The sequence below is a fragment of the Salvia miltiorrhiza genome, chromosome 4 (assembly GCF_028751815.1).
Source record: "Salvia miltiorrhiza cultivar Shanhuang (shh) chromosome 4, IMPLAD_Smil_shh, whole genome shotgun sequence".
Lineage (NCBI taxonomy): Eukaryota > Viridiplantae > Streptophyta > Magnoliopsida > Lamiales > Lamiaceae > Salvia > Salvia miltiorrhiza.
Genome location: NC_080390.1, coordinates 55,765,795 through 55,787,912, shown reverse-complemented (window position 1 = coordinate 55,787,912; position 22,118 = coordinate 55,765,795). Strand labels below are relative to the sequence as shown.

Here is a 22,118-nt window from a genome sequence, read left to right as displayed (position 1 = left end):
ATGATTATATGTATAATTAAATATTTGTATTCTCTTTTTTTTTAGGCGTAAATATTTGTGTAGATAATTGCATATTTTTTTATTTAAAGATAATTAATTTAAATATAAAATCAGAATGTTATAATAAAGGTAATTAATTTATTTAAAGGTAATTTGTGTAGATATTGGCCTACGTGTGGGTATATATTAAAATATGGTAGCCAAATTAGATGTATATGATTCTAATATAATTTGTGTGATTAAATTAACTTATTCTATATAGAATGTTATAATGAATTTGAAAATATTATTTTTAAATTTTCTCACCCTATTCACAGTGTTAGAATTTGAAAGTTCATTTTATCTATATAACAACAGAATGATAAAAACAATATTTTTCCACCTAAACTACAGTTGTAAATTTTTTTTTTTTTTGACAACATCATTTATTATTTTGGTTTGAAATTTTAATTGTTTGTTGGCTGAATTTGATCAAACTTATTTGTCCATTTATTAATATAATGTGTGTTTATTATATCAACTTTAATTTTGTCATGTCATTTTTAATTTGGGTGAAATTAAAATTCATGGCAAATTCTAAGTTTATGTATAATTAAGCATTACAACTTCATAGAATGGAAAAATACCAAAATATATTCACTAATAGTTTGACTTACAGTCAATTAATGTCTCAAAAAATATGTTGTGAAATATTGATCTATAAAAATTAAAAGTTCCAAAAACTCTTTCTACACTAATAGAAAATAATTAGCCCAAATATAATATACTAATATTACGTTCAACTAATTCTAAGCCTGATTGGGTTAGGGTTTGTTCTTTATATATATATTGTTGTAATTCACTTATTTTTTTTGTGTAGTTAGTAATATGGCGAGGCAGAGACAGAGCTCGAATTGGAGCTGGCTGCAGGCGTATGCAACTAATATGACTTTGATGGCTGAGATGGTATATATTTATTTTCAAATAAAGTAAGTATATTTAGATGATTTTACTTAATTATGAGATTTGATGATTTAATTAAATTCAGGGAGAGCTGGAGGCGGTAATTGGAAGAGAGAAGGAGACGGAGCAACTCATACAAGCTCTGTTGAAGCGACGGAAGAGCAACGCCTGCCTCGTCGGCGCCGCCGGCGTCGGCAAAACCGCCATTGTTGAAGGCCTCGCTCTCAAAATCGCTCAAGGCTCAGTTCCGGATAACCTCAAAGGAAAAAGGGTAATTAATTTAATTTAATTTTAGCTAATTAATTAATTAATTAATTAATTAATTAATCCATGATTAATTAATTTGTAGATTTTCGCAATCGACATGAATCGTTTGCTTGCTGGAACAATATATCGTGGGCAGTTTGAACAAAGGATGAAAGGTGTGTTGGAGGAGGTGAGGCGAAGTGAAGGTAGTGTGATATTGTTCATCGATGAGCTGCATACTATAATCACGAGTGCTGCTGGATTTGACGTTGCCAACATTATCAAACCGGCTCTCTCTAGAGGAGATTTTATGGTATCTGCTCGCTTAGTTATCGTCATGATCAAGCTTGACTCGGGCTTTCTCATTAAATTACCGATCGAACTTTCATCGAGTCGAACGTCGAATAGCTGACGAGTAGCTTGGCTCGTTTATGAAAGATAATACTATATTTTGTGTTTTTATTTATTCTAATTGCATACTTGTTGTCTTGTATATATAGTGCATTGGTGCTACTACGATGGAGGAATACACGAGATACATACAAAGGGATGCAGCATTAAAGCGTAGGTTTGAGAGCATACATGTGCGTGAACCATCGAGAGACGAAACCCTAAATATGCTCAACGGCGTGATTCACAAATACGAGACTCATCACGGCGTCAAGTACGCCGAGACGGCCGTCACCGCCGCCGTCGACTTGTCCATACGCTACCTCAGGGAGCTCCACCTCCCCGACAAGGCCATCGACCTCATCGACAAGGCCGGCGCGAGAGCGCAGATGCTCGGGGACGGGGGCGGGGCCCCCGTCACCGGCTCCGACGTCGAGCACGTCGTGTCGGCGTGCACGGGGATTCCGGCGGCCAAGGTCGTCTCCGGCAAGGCGTCGCGGCGTCTGCTCGAGCTGGAGGAGACTCTGAAGCGCCGCGTGATCGGACAGGACGAGGCCGTGGCGGCCGTGAGCCGCGCTCTCCTCCGAGCTCGCGCCGGAGTCAAGGACGCGACGAAACCCGTCGGCTGCTTCTTGTTCGCCGGCCCCACCGGAGTCGGGAAAACGGAGACGGCTAAAGTGGTCGCCGAGGAGTATTTTGGGTGCAAAGAGGCCATGGTGAGGCTCGACATGAGCGAGTACATGGAGTATCACTCCGTGTCGCGGCTCATCGGATCGCCTCCCGGCTACCGAAGCCACGACGACGGCGGCCAGCTCACGGAGCCGGTGCGGCGGAGGCCGCACTGCCTCGTCTTATTCGATGAGATTGAGAAAGCACATCAACAGGTATGATTTATTTGTCTATAAATACACAAACTTTTAGTCAATTCTTGAGTTGTATGACAATACATGAATTTTAATTTAATTTGTTAGAATTTTCGATTGAAGAGATATGTGTGTAGATTTACTTTTGTTTAATTTGTATACTTAATTTGTGGTGTCATATGTTCCTAAAAAAAATTAAATTTTAGTTCATGATCAATTCAGAAATTAACTAAAAAGTTTGTGTATTTTACATATATAACACTTACTATCTCTTATGTCAATTACTTGTAATTTTTATGTTAATTAGGTTCTTTTATGTAAGTTATATTAGTTTACATGTATAGGAAATTTATCTTTATGTATTCTACTAATAAACAAAAAGTTAGGATTTATTTTCTCTTCTCTTTTATTCTAGAGAAAATCAATGGAATTTAAATTTTTTTCAAGGTTTTGAACGTGCTTCTCCAAATTTTGGATGATGGGAGATTGACGGACGGCAAGGGCAAGACGGTTGATTTTAGCAACACCGTCGTGATACTAACGTCGAATGTGGGAAGCGACAAGCTCAAATGCGCTTTCAAGCCGGAACTACTCAACAGATTCGACGAAGTCGTGGCGTTCAAGCCCTTACACAAGGAGCATATACAGAAAATCCTCGAAATCTTGATCCGCGAATTCTGCGACAGAGTTGCCGCCAACAAAAATATTAAAGTCACGGTTAGCAAAGGATTGAAGGAAAGGTTGGTTTCGGAAGGATACGACAAGAGCTACGGTGCTCGGGCGCTCAAGAGGGCTATGGCTAGACTGGTTGAAGATAAGTTGGCACGTGAAATCTTAAACGAGACGGTGACGGAGCAAGATTCCGTTATCGTGGATGTCGCCGTTGACGAGGAGATGGTGAATGAGACCGTGGTCAAACATTCCAAATTCCAAATTTTAATGAGATTTGGATTTGAATTATATGTTCACGACCACAATATCAAAGATTTTCGCCGATTGAAAGGTAGATGTAGATTTAGATTATTTGATCACGTCTACAATAAAGATTTTCAAGGGGCTATTGGATTAGCAGAAATTATACATGTTGTAAAGAGATAGGATTTTTTTTTTTAGAATCTAGAGGCATTTTTAGAGGGATATGATATATATATATATATATATATATATATATTTTATCATTCAACCACAAATACTATTGCATGTATTTATTCAGACTTTCCTGTCTCTGGTTTAGGCGCTGCCTTCTTTAAGATTCTTTTACTATGTTAGGTTTCATAGAGAATTAATTATCTTTAATTTTTCGAGAGAATGAATAAATCTATACATTTTACGAACAAATCAACATAACTGTTGAACAAATGTATTTAATAAATATAGTGAAAATCTCTCCCACTCAAGCCAAAATATTGTTCATACAGTACATTGATTTGTTAATCAAAATTATAGATCTGTTCGCTGAGAGGAGAATCAAGAGATAATTTAATTGTACATTTTCTAAATTTTGGCTTTAATGTGCCATGTGCATCTCACATGGCTTAGGTGTAAGCCTATCAAAAATAAGTATATCACTTCTAATTTATTTTTTGGAAAAGTATATTGTCATTGACTCACTATCATATTATTAATTTATTATTATGTAGAAAAAACGCTTTAACTTCGAAGAGAGTAATTTGCTGATCTATGCCTATTGATATATTGCAGTGATAATATTTTCTTTTTATATACTCTTTTAGTATTATTTTATAGAGAAATATATATATGTGTTATTTAAAAATTATGAAAGCATGTTATGCGCTATACGCGTATATCTCATCAAAGTCTACATCATGCCGAATATAAAGATAAAAATTAGTCAACGTGCCATATAATATATGCATATATATTATTTTAATTTTCTTAAAATCATGTCGCTATTAAAGTCGAGGTATATCTAAAGACTCTCATTTGTGAGGGATCTTAAGTTCAATTCCACCTGCGTGCGGTGATATTTTTCCACTTTAGATGATTAGTATTCCCATCTACGTGAAGTGTTGTATTATTTAGTGTTGATGTCTTACATGCAGAGTGGTTGTATTATTTAGTGTTGATGTCTTACACGCAGAGCGTTTCTCACCTGCGCGCGATGATATTTTCCCACCGTTTGGATAGTGGTAAGGTTCCGTCTGCGTACGAATTGCGAATTGCATAATTGATTATATTCAGATACCTCTTATAATTTCAAACAGTAGATTAATAGTCTTATTAAAAAACAATTACCTAAACAATATTGTTTTTTCTTAAATGGCTATTTATTATAGGTGGTTTCTTGTGAAAAAGACTTTCCAACCCCCTTAATTTATTCAAAGTAAATAACAAAATTAAAAAATTAGAACCCACAAAACTCCACAGGCCATGCAAGAAGACACGCACTCAATAAAAAAAACCTAAAAACGAAATCTTGGAGACAAAAAGGGTATAATCTTTTCGATTTTCAATTGGAATATTTGGAAGCTACGGATTTTGTCGTTTTATTTGAGCTAAGGGTTTTTGTAGGGTTTTTTCCATCTTCCTCTATCACTCCCTCAAACAAAGAGAGATATAGATAAGAGAAACCTTTTCAGAAAAAAATGGGTTCTTTGAGAAATGAAGAAACAGAGGGAAAATTGTTTGAGCAGAAGAAAATTGAAGAAGATGAGGAAGATCAAGAACCCATTTTGATGGAGCAACCGCAGCGGTTTTGCATGTTTCCTATCAAGTACCCACAAATTTGGGAGATGTACAAGAAGGCAGAAGCCAGTTTCTGGACTGGTAGTGTGTGTGTTTTAGATAAACAATTGTGATCATGGTTAATTTTCTTCTTTTGTGAAAGATAATGTTTTTATAAGTTTCTGGAAATATGTTCATATTTGTGTGTTATCATCCAAATTTATTAAATTTGCCATCATGATAATTTTTGTGGTGTTTGATTGGAGGAATGTTAATCTTGGTTGTGGTTTCTTTAAATCTTGATTCATATTTTGTTCCAAGATTTGATATTTTTTAGCTTTCTTGTACTCTTTTGATTGCAAGTATAGTGAAATCTATCTAGTCTTATGTAAAAGGGTTATAGTGATAGGTGATAATATGCATTTCAAGTTTCAATGATTAATGATCAAACTTAATTTAGAAACTGCATTCTCTTTCTCCTCTGTTACTTTGCTCCATATAATATGTATGTTTCTTTTCCACATTATGTGCTACTCTTATTGTGTTTGACACAGAATCTTGATTTTCAGCTGAGGAGGTTGATCTCTCACAGGATGTGCAGCAGTGGCAGGCTCTGTCTCGGCCCGAAAAGCACTTCATAAGCCATGTGCTGGCGTTCTTTGCTGCTTCAGATGGGATCGTCTTGGAAAACTTGGCTGCTCGCTTCCTCAATGATGTTCAGATTGCAGAGGTGAGGAAACGATGATTATGTGAATGATACACGTAGATGGATTTCATTGGTATGACGAGATACCTATGATTTTCTTGTCTTGACACAAAGTTACCTTATTCATGACATTCTCGTGATTCTATCTTTCATGGATTTAGTTCTGTTTTGTGTTGGATTCTTGTTTTTCTTGGTTTGAAGGTGTTCTGATAATCGTATACGAAAAGATATTCATTGCCAACTATCTAGTCCTGTGTTTACTTGACACTTTTCGAGGATTTGTTAAAGAATATGTATTGATTGTATTATGAAAATGTGCTCTTCTCTTTCAGAAAGTGGTTTCATACTATCGTTCTACTTGATGAAGAAAGCAGAATTTTATTCGAGAGTTTGTTGATTTGTATCTTAGATGGCTGATATAGACTCTTCTGGTTGTTATAGGCTCGAGCATTTTATGGATTTCAAACTGCTATGGAAAATATTCATTCGGGTATAGATCTTTTAAGTATTCCTATGGCAATTTGGTAGCTTTTCGTGCTTCGTGAAGCTGAGTCTCGACTTCTTTACCTATTCTTGTAGAGATGTATAGCTTGCTTCTGGAAACATATATCAAAGACTCAAAGGAGAAGCACAGATTGTTTAACGCAGTCGAAAACATTCCCTGTGTTGCACAAAAAGCCAAGTGGGCTTTGAATTGGATTAAGAGGTAGGAGTATTAATTACTCTATGAGTGTGTTTTTTCGAAGTCTTTGATGAGTAACGGTGTCGGATTAGAGAGTCGCCTCGTTTGAATCTTATTTTGCTCAACTATGTATAGACACTCTGTTGTAGTGATTTCCTAAGTCCATTTCCCAAAAGATTCTGTTGATACTAAGATTTTAGGTATATATGTGTTGTATCACGTTTAACATTTATGTGCAGCACGAGCTCGTTTGCTGAGAGGCTCGTTGCTTTTGCTTGTGTCGAAGGCATTTTCTTCTCTGGGAGGTATATACCACCACCACAACACGGTCCCGTTTCAAATCCATCTTGTGGTAATCTAGTTTCCTTGTATTCTCAGCTTCTGCTCGATTTTTTGGCTAAAGAAACGGGGATTGATGCCTGGCTTGACGTTCTCTAATGAACTCATTTCTAGAGACGAGGGTCTGCACTGTGACTTCGCCTGCCTCCTATACAGGTACGTCTCCCCTTTCCTGCCTCAACGTGCACGAGTAGTTAATGATAATCCCTTTGTTTCCGACTCTGCAGTTTACTCCGGAAGCAACTGAGTTGGCAAAGGGTCCATCTTATTGTGGAAGAAGCTGTTGAAATTGAGATTGAATTTGTTTGTGATGCCCTCCCTTGTGCTCTCATTGGTATGAATTCAGCATTGATGAGCCAGTACATCAAGTTCGTTGCTGATCGACTTCTGGTACCTCTCTCTCTCTCTCGAAAAACTTGAATTCACTTGTGCTTTTCATACCTTTGTATTCACATTATTGCATTAGATGATGACCTTTGGCTCTATTACATCTCTTTCTCTATCTTCACTAGGAAAACTTGAATGATCTTGTGGTTTTCATGCTTCTATATTCACATTATTGCATTTGATGACCTTCTTTGGCTCTATTACATGTCTACTTAATAACTCTCTCTCTCTCTCTCTCTCTCTCTTCACTAGGAAATCTTGAATGCACTTGTGGTTTTCATACCTTTGTATTCACATAATTGCATTAGATAACATTCTTTGGCTCTTTTACATCTCTCTCTCTCTCTCTCTCTCTCTCTCTCTCTCTCTCTCAGGTTTCTCTAGGGTGTCCGAAGGCGTACAATGTCGAGAACCCTTTCGACTGGATGGATTTCATATCCTTACAGTTAAGTATCACGAAATCAAAAATCGAAGCATGATCTTGAAATCCAGCTACATATTTTTATGACATTGTTTGAACAGGGGAAAGGCCAACTTCTTCGAGAGGAGGGTGGGCGACTACCAGAAGGCGTCCGTCATGTCAAGCTTGCAGGACGGCTCCAAGAATTTCGAGTTCAGGACGGACGAGGACTTCTAGAAGATTCCTATGGCTAAGCTAGGTACTACTACTACTTGGTGCTGAATCAGGGCATCTGTATTCTCATTAAACATTTCATTTCAATGTAGCCTATTATCATCATCATCAATCAATTGCTCAAATTCTTGAAAGCAAAAACATGATTCAATATGCTGTAAATAGTAAATGCTGCATCATAGACAAATGCAAATCAATCTATATATCATCATTTATTCTGATTTGATTTCATATAGGAGGAGATGAACTCCCCACAAGAATGTATATATGAGTTTTCATATTCAAAGTAACTATAAATACAGTATTTCTCTGGTAAAAATGAAAGCAGAGTGTGATATATATATATATATATATCCACCGTGGCTAGCTAGCGATGATCTCCTCCTCCACCGGAAAAAGCCAGACCCCTGTAAGTCGGGCACCAGACGGAGAGCGTGAGTTTGTTTTTATCGACACAAAATGCAGATCGTCACAGACAATGAGTACAAGTGCCGAGCAATAAACCTTATCTATGCTAAAAACACGATAGTCGATCATTTTAAACTCGATGGAAGATTATGAATATCGATCCTACGATACTTGAACGACTGAGCTATATGCCGTGGAGGAAGTATTTCTCCGGCCACGTCGGAGCTAAACCTACCTGAGATTCAAGTCAAGAATTTCTGTTTTACAGTAACTTGAATGACTATAAACCAGAGCAAGAACAGAGCAAGGATATCCAGTTTCATATCATTGTCTTCTTCGTTGAGCTAAACTAATTTATCAGCAGAGAATTGTCTGAATCCATGATCTACATAACAGCATTGATTCAAACTCTAATCAAATCAAGCAATTTCCAACAACAAAGCATAAATCAGGGGGAAAAATCAGGCAGCAAAAACCCTAGCAAGAAGAATCCATGATCAAACACAATCAAGCATTTAAATTTTCAATCAAATCATCAATGGCATTGTATTTTTTAATTCAAATGCTGAAACGAGGTTGACTCACTTCTTGTGGCGGCGGCCGCGCTTAGGGCCCCAGCCTTCCAGCTTGGAGATCGGGCAGCCGCAGCGGAGGCAGAAGAGCAGCACGGCGCGGCCGTTAGGCGGCGCCATCTTCCGGAGCTCGGCGCGGAGGCACTCGTAGTCGGGGTTGTCGTCGCCGCCGCCCTTCCACGGCAGGGAATTGACGTCCCTCACGGCCTTGCTGCCGTCCCCGACCCGCAGCAGCTCCTCCCCCTGCAGCAGCAGATCGAACTCCATCCCCCGCTTCAGTCCCCTGCATCCGGCGCGGCCGCACCGCCGCGAGCGGCCGCCGCAGCAGATCTCGAAGAAGCTGACGAAGGCGAGGAAGGAGGCGGCGAATAGGGCGAGGAATATGAGCTGCGATTGGGGGTCGGAGGCGAGAGGGGGGAGGAGGAGGGAGAGCGAGTGGAAGAGGTAGGAGAAATAGGAGGTGATGAGGAAGGCGCCGGAGAAGAGGACGAGGAGGAGGATGAGGAGGTCGAGCGTCGCGGAGGGGGAGTGGCGGCAGAGGGAGGGGCAATTTGGGGAAATTGAGGGCTGCGGGGAGAGAGCGTTGGGGGCGGAGCGGCGCATTGTGATGGTGGTGGTGGAGGAGCGCATGATAGTGGACGGCGGTGGCGAAGGTATTTCAGGTGGAGCAAAATGGGAGGCGCGCAGGTTAGCGTGGGGGCGAGGGGAAGCGCAGGTTAGCGTGCTTCGCCCGCTTGTACTCTGGAGTACAACATCTGCGGGACTGAGAAATTGATTTTGATTAATACAGCAAAATTGTTTTTGTGGGATTTTGATGCTTCCCTTTTTAATTAAAATGAAAAACATGAATTTATTATATGAGTTTACAATATAAACACATACAAAAAGAGTAACATTAGTATTAAATTGGTAGCATCACTCTATTACTTCTTTGTATTCTAATACAAATCACTTTAGGTGAGCAAAAACTACAATCTTTACTTATACATGCACTTTAGCAGAATATTTAAATAAATTTGATCTATTATATATGTGTATATATTTTATTTAAGAAAAAGAAAATCCATTATTTCAGTGGTTAATACATTGACAATTTTAGGGGATTAAATGTTAACTCACAAATATATCTATGTTTTCCCTTAAAAATTAGGACCAGTAATTGTAGGGCTTGGAAAAAAAAGAGTAAGAAATGAATCACTATAAAGATGTGGCCCAATTATAATTAATTTACTCTAATTTCAAAAGAACGAATTTGCCTTAAAATTCAATTTATAATTAGGGAACATAAAAAATAAAAGATCAACTTCAAGCATAGGGTTAATTGTCAGAAATAATATAATATTTAATAAAATTGATAAATCTTATGCCACCTTTAAATGCTGCAATCGCAAAACATAATTAAAAAATGGTATTATACTTGCAATATTTTAAAACATGCACTATGTTATTTCTTCGATAATTAAACCTCGAAATATCAACAACAGTTATGCACCCAAAAAAATAAAAAAATTGATGTCAACATTTGAACACCCATTGCCACTTAAAAATGGGAATGATGCGATGGAGGTGTCTCACTTAGTCACATCATTTAAATTTTGAGATAATGTTTCCCACTTCTTTCCCATGCATTATTGTAACTTAAATAATCCCATTAATGGAGATGACTTGCAAAATATGTCTCATGCAGATCATGACTGGCACCAATCTTGATCAAATTTTTTTTTTTTTCTTTTTTGTTTCATTTTCAATGTTTTCTTGATCATGAGTTGAAAAATAGGGCTTTATTCAAATGGCACAGATAATTCTTGTCCCAATGTTGTCAACACAGCCTAACACTTGTGTTGTTGTGATTGGGCAACAAACCATGCATGTTTTGTCCCTAAAAATTTGTTATGGAAACTCACAAGAGGGCCACAACTTGTCATGAACATTAGAGATATTTTTATTTTTGTGTGAGGTTTAGGTTCAACCCCTTTATCATCTTGTAAAGATGTTTGGTGGAGAAAATCTTATCTTTAGTTCTTTTTGCATTAGCTTAAGATAAGATAATGAAATGTTGAATAGAAAAAGGAAAATAAAAAGGAAAAAAGATCTTCTCTTTGTCCCCTCCTTTGAATGACAATAGGGGTCATAGAAGTTTAGTTTGAACTCCCCACAAATTTCTCCCTTTGATAGATGAACATTTAGTAAGGGATACTTATTTATTAGAGCAACATAATTTAATTTATCGTTAAATATAATGATTAGTTACACGTTACGACTCGAGTTTTGGGCCGAGTTGTGCAGAAATGAATTAACACGAGACAAAATTTACGGCTTCAGTCGGGTGCCATATTTGCCATTTTTTTCACAAAATGACACATGAAAAATATTATATTTGCAATTTTTTGAAATTAGTTCATACTCCCTTCGTCCCACTGTATCTGAGACTCTTTTTATTTTGGGCGTCCCACTGTAAGTGAGACTCTTTCTTTTTTGGGTAAATTTTTTACCCTTTAAACACCTTTTCACTTTTTCATCTACACACAAAATACACCTTTCTTAATTCATGTGCCAAAAAAAAAGTCTCACTTACAATGGGACGGAGGGAATAGTTAATTTGTTTTGCATGTCTTAATATATATATTTATATATATATATATATAGTATGGGGAGGGCTACAGTAAAAACACTTCTTAAAATATAAATATAAACGTTTTTTAATGTACGAATTTTATCCAACAGGGTTACGAATTCATCCAACATGGTTACGAATTGTGAAAAATAAAATTTTGCTACCTTTGGGATTCGAACCCAGGACCACGAATTCATCCAAAAACCGTAGATCTTGATGATCTAAGGGTTGAAAATCATTTATATTTTATACACTTAAGAGTGTTTTTATTCTAGCCCTCCCCTATATAATATATATATATATATATATATATATATATTTCAATTAAACCTAAAGGTCAAGACCTATGTATAATTAACTCTAAAAAAAGAGGGGAATTGCCTAAATCCTTTTTCTAACAACAAAATATGGACCCTCTTTGGAGAGACAAATTGAAGAAATGATTTGAGGCTCATGCATGTTCATTTGTTGGGGTATAGAAAATCCAGCCTTATATTCATAGACACACACCAATATAATTGGGGGGAAAATATTGCTTTCTTGAGTGAAAGTGGGGCTAAATTTTAAATATTATAATTACAACACACGTGTCACACACACGGTTGTCACAAATTGCAATGATAAGTTGTATTTAATCGTGGATTTAGATAGGGTTTGTTGCACGTGATGGCTAAGGACTTTAAGGGCACATAGTCCCCTCAATGTACCCTCAAACTATGCACCCAAAATTTGAGCTCGAGCCCTATAAATTCTTGCACAAGTTCTTGGATATTGGGTGCTTGAATTAGGGTTTTGATTAATCGATCAGTCGATCAGATTGAGTTCGGATTGAGATCGAGATGCAGAAGAAGGTGATCGAGATGAAGAAGAAGGTAATGGGGAAAAGGTTTGAGAAATGGAGGAGGGTGGTGAGACAAGTGAGAGGAAAGCTCTACATTGTGAGAGTTTGCATAACTATGCTTCTTTGTTGGGACAAGTATTCTTAACAATGTAATTAACCTAGTTTTAAGGTTGTTCCTTTTTCTTTTGTGGTAGTGTGCCCTTAATTAAGTATAATCTTCCTCAAACATGTAACCTAATTTTAAGGTTGTTATTCATAGGGTAGGATAATAGTTTTAAACTATTGTCTATTAATTTTTTTTGTTGAAGTGGAGATTGTTGTAGTTATATGTAGATGGATTCTTGATTTGTAAATAAAGTAGTTTGAGAGTTTTAAAGTTTCTCTCTCATTCGTTCTATTGATCTCCTCTCTCTCTCTCATGCAAAGATACATGCAAATTAATGAGAGAAAAAAAAAAGATTGGGAAAAAGGAAGAAAAGTAGCTTAGTTTAACTTTTATCTTGCATTTAGATTAATGGAATGTTCTACGTGCAATTACAAGCTTAATTTTCATTTAATATATCAAGCTAGTGCTGATTATTTATATAACACAAATACTCATGTGTAATCGGTTGTACCGTGTAACTGGTTTCCAGAATGACACTACTTCATTCGGGAAATGACACTTGAACATTTTCGAATGACACAACTTCAACATACAAATGACACTTGAAGATCTTCAAATGTCATTTGTATATTGAAGTAATGCCTCTTTATATAATTACCTAATAATTTGGTGGTAGTTTATATGCATGCATGTTTATGGCAATATATTAGAGTTTAGCTGAAAAAATAACTCACTTCAGTTCAATTTTGATTTATTTACAGGAAAATTCATATATATGAGGATTTCACGATCTCCAAAAAAGCTTTTATGATGAGATTTATAAAACAACATTCAAATAATATGATGCGATTTCAAAAAATGTACCTACATATAAGACCAAAAAGAATTATGAGTGGTGAAATGAAGCATGTAATAATAATAATAATAATAATAATAATAATAATAATAATAAGTGCCAACGAATTAATAAATACATAGTTTTATATATATGTGTGTGTAATTAACCTGCTTAACGAATTTTTATATTTAAGTTAATTTTCCTAATTAGTGACAATCAATAGATTATCTTTTAATCTTTGTAATTAACTGCTTTATTAACTCCGAAATTTGTTTCTCAAAATGAAAAAAGAAAATTAACAACTCGCAAGTTTGAGAGACATTTCATCAAACAGGATAGGCGTCAGCTCAGTGCCGCTGCCACACGTGTTGCCTTCTGATAAACCCCTGCCCACACGTGTTGCCTTCCCCCAAAAACCCCTTACATCTACCGCCGCCGCCGCCGCGAAGGCTGCAGCCGCTCACCTCGCAAGATGCACGGCCTCAGCTCCTCTCTCCGCTTCCTCAGACTTCTTCTCAGCTCAGACTAACCTCAGCTCCGCCGGCCCCATGGCGTGTCTTCTGAAAACCCGGTCCGTGATCCGGTTCAGGGGGCCCGAAACCCTCAAGTTCCTCCAGGGTTTGGTGACCAACGACGTGCGGAGTTTGGACGATCCACACTCTGTGGCGGAGAACGCCGCCACCCCTAACATGCCGGCGGTTGCGGCGGCGCCGGTGTACGCCGCGATGTTGACTCCTCAAGGGAGGTTTCTGTACGATTTCTTCCTGTATAGACCGCCCCGTGCTGATGAGAAGCTCGACGCCACCGGGTCGGGGCCCGGACCCGACTCCGGCGAGCTCGAGATTTATGCGGATGTGGATGGATCCGTCGTCGACGAGCTCTTGGCTGCCTTGAAAAAGTGAGGAATTTTGTATTCAATTTCTATTGCTACACTCGAAATTTTTGGGTATTTTGAAGATTAGTTGAATTGTTGTGTAGAGTTATGTGATTTTGGGGAATTAGGTTGAATGAATTTATTTGGAGATTGTGATTTTACATGCTAGATGAATTGGAACTGAAATTGGATGCTTTTAGGAGGTGTTTACTTTGCATGAATGATAGGATGCATATTGGTATTCTCAATAGAATAGGAATCAAACAAAACTAGCTTAAATGATAGAAATAATCAAGATCTTGGGATATCCCAAATCTTCAATCCATCGAAGTAAACAAGGGATTAACCTTACTATTTTTATCTATCGAGGCTAATCTTCCAAAGTAAATGCTCCATTTAGATGACATAGAATATCTTTATTGCATGGATATGTTTTAAGATTGTGTTGTGGTAGTTCTAATCTTCGGTTTAGCATCGGAGATCCTACAACTGAACTTGGGATGCTCGGCATTCTCAGCGTATTAAACATTACCACGAACTGACGCATAAGATGGTTTTACTTTGACGATTAGCCTAGATAGATAAAAATAGTGTAGGCTAATCGATTGTTTACTAAGATGGGTTGGAACTTTGGGATATTCCAAGTCCCTTGATAAATTTCTATCATTTGAGCTAATTTTGCTTGATTCATTGTTTACTAAGATGAGCTAAATTTCTACTATTTTAAATCAAGCAAAAGTAGTTTAAATGATAGAAATAATCAAGTTTCATTCCATTTAAGTAAAACAAGGGATTAGCCTCAGTCTAAATGTTTGCTTTGATCCTAACTTTGCAGATTTCGTTTGAGGTCTAAGGTTGATATTGAGAATGTGGGAGAGGAATTTTCGTGCTGGCAACGGTTTAGTTGGGACCTTGAAGGGAAGTCTTCGTCTCAGGAGGAACCAGAAGCTGATTCTGTTGGCTGGGGTGGTACAGTCGATCAGTCGGGCGTATCTGCTTCACAAGGAAATAATATTGGTTGGAATTGGCAGAAAGATCCACGGCTGACTTGTCTAGGATATAGGGGCATCTTTCCATCTCACGCAACACGTATGCTTCTTGGTTTGATCCTTTTGAGTGAGTATCAATATGCCAGGATCCAAAATAGCAAATTTGCATATTTGTTTGATTCACTTGTGGCATGTAACTTTATATCTCCTAATTACTTGCTAGTTTGTATTAATCCGGTATATGAATATATTTGTTGCAGCGCCTCTAGTCGAGGAGGACAAGGAAACGGATGAAGGAAACTTTCTTCTTTGGAGATTAGAGAAAGGAGTCGCAGAAGGCTCTTCTGAGATTCCAAAAGGTGTATACATGATTCATATTATGTTGACATTTCCCAATTACTAGAGTTATAGTCTAATTACGAATGATACTTCTAATGCACTGGATCTCGACTCTCCTATTCGGCTATCTGGTTTCGTTAACCCCTCTTGGCTAATGAGTGTACTCTTTCATGCTGTTTGGCTTGTTCTTAACTGCTTATATGTTCTGGATTTTAAGCTATAAAGATTCTTGTAGGCGAGGCAATACCGCTCGAGTACAATCTTGCTGGTCTAAATGCTATAAGCTTCGACAAAGGATGTTACGTTGGCCAAGAACTTGTTGCTCGGACACATCACCGTGGAGTAATCCGAAAGCGTTTAATTCCCGTCCGATTCTTGAGCAGTAGCGGAAAAGGTAAGCCTTTGAGAGTTTTTAAACTCATCTGCGAATTCTCGAGTAATGGTGATTTCTACGTTGTTTATTCAATTCAGAGGTGGAGCAGCAAGTATCTCCAGGTGCAGAAGTGATGGATGATGCATCTAGAAAGAAGGCCGGGATCGGTGACGACTGCACTTGGGTCTCGCGGTCTGGCGCTCGTACGGTTGGAGGAAGCGTTCAAAGAGACGGGCGGCTTGGCCGTTTACGGCCACGAAGATATCAAAGTTGAGACCATTCGGCCAAAATGGTGGCCGTCGGAGTGGTTTCTTCATCAGACACCAGCTGCGTAGGATTTGTATGCGACTTCGCAGCTGCAACTTTTGTAATACGAAATAATTGTATCCTTTTAGTTTTATACATGTGGATACAGTTTATTATATTACTAACTTTTAAAGGTATAAAGTAGTGAAGTTTATTATATTAATAATTATAATTATTAATAAATTGAAGATTATTTGATAATGAGAATTAGCATTTCACATTATTCTTATCATCATAATAAATAAATAAAAAGTTATATTTATAATTATATTTTTAGTATATATAACTAATTATTCATCTATAAAGTTATTTTTTAAATTAATACAAAAAAATTATTTACAAAAAAGAATAATAAAATGAATCAATATATTTTCTTTCATCTTTGGTACATTCTAAATTACTATAATTAAAAATGTACTTATAAACCATGATATGTATTTATTTTCCTTCAAAAAAATGTGTCCCTCCCCTTTCTCAACTTGGCATCACATATACATATATATATATAGATACCATTGCATGAACTCTTTTGTCTCTGTTTCTCTTACCATGGTAAAAAAAGAATCTGAGGATGTAATTTCGCCATTAAATAAACAAAACATATCATATTCTTGTCTCGAGTTAGAAATATACAAGCTTAAAATCTCAACGAATAATTTATATGTAAGTTAAGGCAACATAGATTTCTTATTGCATATTGCAAAATTTTGGGGTCTAAACATATAAAGAATGAACACTACTGCACAAGATTGGAGTCTTCATTCCTAGGCCAAAATCACAATCAACCCCTCTCCTGATTATGGCTTTCTCTACGTACGAAATTTACCGCGTCTCATCATCTCTTCGGCTCACCAACGCTGCAACTTCGCGGAGGTGGTGTCGTCCTCCCCCGCCTTTTTCAGAGTCAGCCCTTGCTTCGATCCCTGTGCATAAATCGAGATCGAGAGAGAGAGAGAGAGAGAGAGAGAGAGAGAGCAGCTATCAGCAGAAGTATGTATGGAAAAGGAAACTTATAGACACATTGCAATCATTGGATTCAATCTTCTTCTTCTTCTTCTTCTTCTTCTTCTTCTTCATTTTTTCTTGGTGAGAGAGAGAGCGAGGTGCAGTCCCAAAATATCAAGAGAAAGATATAGGCACAAGAATTTACATATATATATAATGTTACACTTATTTAAGTTATTTGAAGAGTTTACTTACAGCTCCTTTCTGGGCTGTTAACCTCCGGATTGAAGGGGCTCGTGCAACTGACGAAGCAGCTGCAGCTGCTGCTACGCGTATCCTTTTATGGACATCGACATACTCATCTGTCTCATCAACGATCTCCTCCTGCATCATTCGAAGAGTAAATCCATAAACCATTAAGAATTGCAGAGAGAGAGAGAGTGAGAGCAATATGCAGATGCGATGGATTTTGATCTACGAAGAATCTCCACCTGTAGAAGTTCTTCGAAGACATCTTCTAAGGTGATGATGCCGATGACCTCGCCATCTTCCGACTCATCCGGAGCAACCAATCCGTTCAGAACTGCTTCATTATATGCGAGGTTAGCTTTTGATGGAGGCCTTGAAACCTTTTCAATATCGACCACAACAGTATCTGATTTGTCTTCTTTCTTTGCTAGCAACGGGGTAGCTATGTCCGAATCCCCATTAGTGGGTTCGTTCCCCTCGGACTTCTCCAAAATCGACGGAGGCCTTTTGCTTTGGCCTTTGGGCTTCACAACAGCTGCCATATGGCTGCTACCCTTTTGGAACTCGTTGAGTATGTCGTAAAGGGGCATATCCGCAGGAACACTGGAAAAGAAACAGCACAGATGAAATCTAACACCTTAATGTCGAATATCCGATGAGAATGTCAATAGTTCAACACCATACCGAGGAATTCTTCGAATAGAAACAGCACTAACAGGAGTCTCTGTTTCTGCTCTCACAGTGAGAAGACTTTTTACCTAATTATCGCTATGCGAGTGTAAGGATCGAGCATTAAGGATAATAGATTAGTGAAGTCAATATTTTCGGAATCTTACCAGTAAAAGTCCGATAATGTTCTTCGGATTCCCAGAATAGACAGGAACGCGGCTATGACCACGAGCCAGAACCTTACCAATTGCTTCCCTGAGACGATGCAAATCAATTTATATGATGTTTCTCTTAAATCAATAAATGAACTTACGTAGAATGAAAACTCTGGCACTTCAAAAGGGATCTACATATCAAATATAAGAATATAATGCTATATTGGCACCATCTTACTTCACTAATGAGGCTAGAAACCGTCATTCCTATCTGAGCAATGTAAAGAAATCTTTTCTATCAGGCAAGCAAATCGTACCAGTCTAGCTTTGAGTTAACATCAAGTGAAAATGTTGACTCGATTGGCGTCATGGCCTCCTCAGCAGTCTGGTCAGAGTTAGCAGGTGAATAGAATAATAAGAGAAATAATAAGGAAAATGGAGTATCATGTAAGGACTAAGGAGTACAAGCTGCTATCACCATACCTTCTCCGTCAAATCAAGCGCTCCACTAATAATTGTTGTCTCATCATGTGTTAGTTCACCGCCTTTTCCAGCCTAAAAACAAAAGAGGATAGCTTAATTTCATAAAGAATAAAAGACTCGAGCAGCTTGCAAGTGTTTTACCTCCTGGCTGTGGATAGAAACAAGAGCTTTCAGCTGAGCTCGTCTAAAAAGTGCATCATTGTGTCCCAGAACCAAATCCAGAACCTGAATTCATTGAACGACCAAATCACAAGATTCAGAGTTTCAATCAATTAGGGCACCCGTGGGGGGTGGCAAGGGCCGGTGATGCATGTGGGGAAGTAGATAGATTTAAATATCAAACTTCAGCATTTGAAAGGTAGGACAAATCTAAAAACAAAATTGATGAATGTAAATATGCAATCACTTTGACCGAAGAAAACGCTAATAAAACATATTGGCAGTCTCTAATTACCTTGCCAATTGGGTAAGCAATCGGGTAGCAAATGACCATCAGAAAACGAACAAGCCACACAAAATTAGCACCCACGGCGAGCCCATATCTAGTGCATATTGCTTGAGGGATGACCTGACAAAATAATTAAAAACTCATAGGCGAATGAACACCAAAAAGTGAGGGTCAGGGAGAATGGAAAGGTTGAACACATATAAATGAATACCTCTCCAAAAAATAAGACAAAAGTGACTGATAGTATAATGGCAACATATTGATTGAAGATCTTGTCTAGGTAGAGAGGAAGGGCCTGCAAGTTGCAAATAGAGGTGAAAGTAAGCATATATGCAATACAAAGCTCTAAACTCAAAGACCAGCTAGTACAAGAATATGCAACTTTGCTCGTTTTCAGCCTCTTTGATGACTGAGAAACGCCTATTTAGAACAAAATTAATCAGTACCTCCATTGCACCGGCATTACATAAAAGCAATGTCACAAGAAGCTGATGCTGCTTCTGAACCACCGGAAATATCCTAGCTGAAGAAAATTAACTTGGTTCAGATTGAAGGGGAAAAAGTATAAAAAAAAAGTAACTTGGTTCAAATGTACTTTCCTATTCTAGCCTTTGATCACATCGGCTAAGCATAAGTCAAGAAAATCGAGATTCCAGTATTTGCTTCTCATTATAAACTCCATCTCAAGCCTATTACCATCCCAAATTAACTTCTCAAAAACTAAGTGATAACAATGAAGCATCATCAAAACTTTCAAGAATATTACTAATAGAAAAGCAACAATGGTTGTGTACAATAAAGGGTATGTTTACTTTTGAGGATTAGCCTTGATAGATTAAAAAAAAATAGTAAGGCAAATTCATTGTTTACTAAGACGAAACTTTGGAATATCCCCATGCCCTTGATAATTTCTATAATTTCAGCTAATTCTTACTTGATTTATATCCCATTCAAAGGGTGTGATTGGAGATATCCTAGATTCCTAGTAATAAAAATAAAAATATTCAATCATGCAACTTATTTTATCAATCATGAAAAGTAAATGGCCCCTAAATGAAACTGAGATTCCCTTATCAAAAAGCTTCAACTCTTTATCCAGTTTTATCATCAGGAATTAAACCTATTTCAAGCTGCAGGGCATCAAAAAGCCAACTAAAAGCAAAAATAGCATCATTTCAAAGATCCCCTTTTCAACCTAAAACTTAATTCTAAATCTAATACATAAACATTTCAAGCAATCCAACCCATTCCTACCAAAATTCCATCACTATCCAATCCCCAAATTCTTTTATAACTAAAATCAATCCTAATTCCTAAGCCTATAGCTCCAATCACCTCGAAAAACAAACAATCAAAAACAACAACTAAATCAAAAACCTAATCCTAGCCATCTCAGCATCAATCATCTCAATCCAAAAAAAAAAAAAACAAATAAACACGAACGATCAAAAACTAGATTCAAAATTTCTGATTAAAAAATAAATAAATAGGAGGATAGTTTTCGAACCAGCCTGTTTCTTCTCGGAGGGGGTGCCGCTGCGCTGGAGGATCTCGAGCTCGACGAGGCCCAGCGACATGAGTCCCAGCGTGAGCCCCGACATTACCCCCGCGAACATCACCAATAGGCACGATATTCCCGCGTAGACGTACCACCACACGTCGCCGAACTCTATCTCCGATCCTAACATCCCTCCTCCTCCGCCGCCGCCGCCGCCGTTCTTCAACGCTATCGAGAGCAGCGCCGCCGCATTTACAAAGTGCATAATTCTTCCCCCTCGCCGAATTCCGGCTCGAATTCAGACCCGCACGTTCGTGGTGATCGCTGCCCACCAGTGTCAATATCCGCCTCGAGTCTACGTGTGTGAGAGATATTCAGATGTGAGAGAGAGAGAGAGAGAGAGAGAGAGAGAGGTGGGTGGGATTTGCAGGGTATGTCAGAATGATTATTATTTTTTTTAGAAAATAAATTATTAATACTTCTAAATTGGAGTACTATAGTCTATATAATTAACTATATATGTGATTGAATATGATTTCAAAATTGACGATATTGTATAAAGTTTGAGACGAGATGATGCTTGTAACTCAATTTGTCGTCTTTCAAGTTTTAGAGATGATGCTCATAAGTAAGATGTGAGATTAGCAAGACTCAATTATAATCTTTCAAACTCTAGACGAAATAATGCTCATAAGTCAATTATGATCTTTCAAACTTCAGACAAGATAATGCTCAAAACTCAGTTATGACATTTTAAGTTTCAGACAAGATAATGCTCAAAACTAAGTTGTGATTTTTCAAGTTCCACACGAGAGGGTGCTCAAAAGTCAGAGATGGCATGTCAAGCTCCAAACGAGATTATTCTCATAACTTAATTATAGTTTCACAAAATCTAGACAAATGATACTCACAAGTAAGTTATAATCTTCAAGCTCCATACAAGATAATGCTCAAAATTCAGACGTGGTATTTCAAACTTCAAAGAATATGATTTTCAAAATTTTGACGTTCAAATGTCATATGCGGTCTTTAGAGCTTCATATGATTATCTGGTCTTATTAAGTCCATATAAGATGATACTCAGATAACATATGTTTAATTAAATTATTTCTTATCCGTCAAATTTAAAAAATTTGAACAAATTTAATACTCCATCCGCCCCCAAATATCTTCCTAAGAGATGATGACACAAGTTTTAATAAAAGTTAGTTATGTATTTGATAAGTGGAGAATGAGTCCCACAAAAAGCGAAATTGTAAGAGTGATAGTTAGTGAAAGTGGAGAACGAGTCCCACAAAAGTGAAACTGTAAGAATAATAATTAGTGACATTATTTTCAAAAATAGGCTAGGAAGATGTTTTGGGGACGAACCAAAATAGAAAAAAAAAATGTTTTAGGGACAGTGAGAGTAAATATTATCGATATACAATTAATAGCAAATGCAACACATCAATCGTACATCATATCATACTTCAAATTTACATTTTTTTTTTCCAAAATATTCAATCCCACATCAACTTTTTATAAACTTCATCAA

The 22,118-nt window shown here is 37.4% G+C and overlaps 6 protein-coding genes across 9 annotated transcripts; 4 read left to right on the top strand and 2 right to left on the bottom strand.

Moving 5' to 3' along the window:
• The first annotated feature begins 816 nt into the window (after positions 1-816).
• On the top strand, positions 817-3,684 carry LOC131020938 (chaperone protein ClpC4, chloroplastic-like). Its single transcript, XM_057949989.1, has 5 exons — positions 817-945; positions 1,028-1,213; positions 1,292-1,501; positions 1,689-2,462; positions 2,889-3,684. Exons 1-5 carry the CDS (start codon positions 868-870, stop codon positions 3,537-3,539), a joined length of 1,899 nt encoding a protein of 632 aa, XP_057805972.1. The 5' UTR covers positions 817-867; the 3' UTR covers positions 3,540-3,684.
• Positions 3,685-4,788: 1,104 nt separating this feature from the next.
• LOC131020935 (ribonucleoside-diphosphate reductase small chain A) lies at positions 4,789-8,095 on the top strand. 2 transcript variants are annotated; one of them, XM_057949985.1, is made up of 10 exons: positions 4,789-4,893; positions 4,974-5,228; positions 5,696-5,856; positions 6,274-6,322; positions 6,412-6,538; positions 6,754-6,819; positions 6,893-7,009; positions 7,081-7,243; positions 7,615-7,685; positions 7,763-8,095. In XM_057949985.1, the coding sequence occupies exons 2-10, from the start codon at positions 5,048-5,050 to the stop codon at positions 7,875-7,877; spliced, it is 1,050 nt and encodes a 349-aa protein (XP_057805968.1). In that variant the 5' UTR covers positions 4,789-4,893; positions 4,974-5,047; the 3' UTR covers positions 7,878-8,095. The 2 variants fall into 2 exon arrangements, with proteins under 2 accessions (XP_057805968.1, XP_057805967.1); XM_057949984.1 differs by having other exon boundaries at positions 4,817-5,228.
• LOC131020936 (uncharacterized protein At5g19025-like) lies at positions 8,060-9,745 on the bottom strand. Of its 3 annotated transcripts, none has more exons than XM_057949988.1 (2): positions 8,868-9,743; positions 8,060-8,517 (listed from the first exon to the last, which is right to left on the bottom strand). In XM_057949988.1, the coding sequence occupies exons 1-2, from the start codon at positions 9,698-9,700 to the stop codon at positions 8,514-8,516; spliced, it is 837 nt and encodes a 278-aa protein (XP_057805971.1). In that variant the 5' UTR covers positions 9,701-9,743; the 3' UTR covers positions 8,060-8,513. The 3 variants fall into 3 exon arrangements, with proteins under 3 accessions (XP_057805971.1, XP_057805969.1, XP_057805970.1); XM_057949986.1 differs by having other exon boundaries at positions 8,060-8,281; positions 8,868-9,739; XM_057949987.1 differs by lacking the exon at positions 8,060-8,517 and adding an exon at positions 8,533-8,667 and having other exon boundaries at positions 8,868-9,745.
• A 2,399-nt stretch (positions 9,746-12,144) lies between these two features.
• On the top strand, positions 12,145-12,568 carry LOC131020934 (small polypeptide DEVIL 21). The gene has a single exon (XM_057949983.1). The coding sequence runs from the start codon at positions 12,308-12,310 to the stop codon at positions 12,452-12,454; it is 147 nt and encodes a 48-aa protein (XP_057805966.1). The 5' UTR covers positions 12,145-12,307; the 3' UTR covers positions 12,455-12,568.
• Positions 12,569-13,552: 984 nt separating this feature from the next.
• Positions 13,553-16,287, top strand: LOC131020933 (putative transferase At4g12130, mitochondrial; the record flags this gene model as incomplete). Its single annotated transcript, XM_057949982.1, is given in 6 exon segments — positions 13,553-14,151; positions 14,963-15,216; positions 15,377-15,475; positions 15,691-15,849; positions 15,927-15,988; positions 15,990-16,287. Coding segments are annotated over 6 exon segments (1,347 nt in total), but the record flags the coding sequence as incomplete, so codon positions are not given.
• A 408-nt stretch (positions 16,288-16,695) lies between these two features.
• Positions 16,696-21,058, bottom strand: LOC131020932 (DUF21 domain-containing protein At4g14240). Its single transcript, XM_057949981.1, has 12 exons — positions 20,591-21,058; positions 19,530-19,606; positions 19,295-19,378; positions 19,090-19,203; positions 18,777-18,860; positions 18,636-18,707; positions 18,470-18,537; positions 18,165-18,252; positions 18,013-18,086; positions 17,571-17,931; positions 17,335-17,463; positions 16,696-17,057 (listed from the first exon to the last, which is right to left on the bottom strand). The coding sequence occupies exons 1-12, from the start codon at positions 20,844-20,846 to the stop codon at positions 16,983-16,985; spliced, it is 1,482 nt and encodes a 493-aa protein (XP_057805964.1). The 5' UTR covers positions 20,847-21,058; the 3' UTR covers positions 16,696-16,982.
• Positions 21,059-22,118: the final 1,060 nt, after the last annotated feature.

What these genes read in the sequence shown, in the direction of transcription:
- LOC131020938 (XM_057949989.1), top strand. Translation starts at nt 868, where the DNA reads ATGGCGAGGCAGAGACAGAGCTCGAATTGGAGCTGGCTGCAGGCGTAT. An exon ending in TGACTTTGATGGCTGAGATG is followed by an intron (nt 946 to 1,027) that starts GTATATATTTAT and finishes AATTAAATTCAG; the next exon opens with GGAGAGCTGGAGGCGGTAAT. An exon ending in TCTCTAGAGGAGATTTTATG is followed by an intron (nt 1,502 to 1,688) that starts GTATCTGCTCGC and finishes TTGTATATATAG; the next exon opens with TGCATTGGTGCTACTACGAT.
- LOC131020935 (XM_057949985.1), top strand. Translation starts at nt 5,048, where the DNA reads ATGGGTTCTTTGAGAAATGAAGAAACAGAGGGAAAATTGTTTGAGCAG. An exon ending in TCGTTGCTGATCGACTTCTG is followed by an intron (nt 7,244 to 7,614) that starts GTACCTCTCTCT and finishes TCTCTCTCTCAG; the next exon opens with GTTTCTCTAGGGTGTCCGAA. An exon ending in ATGGATTTCATATCCTTACA is followed by an intron (nt 7,686 to 7,762) that starts GTTAAGTATCAC and finishes TTGTTTGAACAG; the next exon opens with GGGAAAGGCCAACTTCTTCG.
- LOC131020936 (XM_057949986.1), bottom strand. Translation starts at nt 9,700, where the DNA reads ATGTTTTTCATTTTAATTAAAAAGGGAAGCATCAAAATCCCACAAAAA. An exon ending in CGCGGCCGCCGCCACAAGAA is followed by an intron (nt 8,282 to 8,867) that starts GTGAGTCAACCT and finishes CCCGACTTACAG; the next exon opens with GGGTCTGGCTTTTTCCGGTG.
- LOC131020934 (XM_057949983.1), top strand. Translation starts at nt 12,308, where the DNA reads ATGCAGAAGAAGGTGATCGAGATGAAGAAGAAGGTAATGGGGAAAAGG.
- LOC131020932 (XM_057949981.1), bottom strand. Translation starts at nt 20,846, where the DNA reads ATGCACTTTGTAAATGCGGCGGCGCTGCTCTCGATAGCGTTGAAGAAC. An exon ending in TTGTCTTATTTTTTGGAGAG is followed by an intron (nt 19,204 to 19,294) that starts GTATTCATTTAT and finishes TTATTTTGTCAG; the next exon opens with GTCATCCCTCAAGCAATATG. An exon ending in CGCTTGATTTGACGGAGAAG is followed by an intron (nt 18,538 to 18,635) that starts GTATGGTGATAG and finishes AACTCTGACCAG; the next exon opens with ACTGCTGAGGAGGCCATGAC.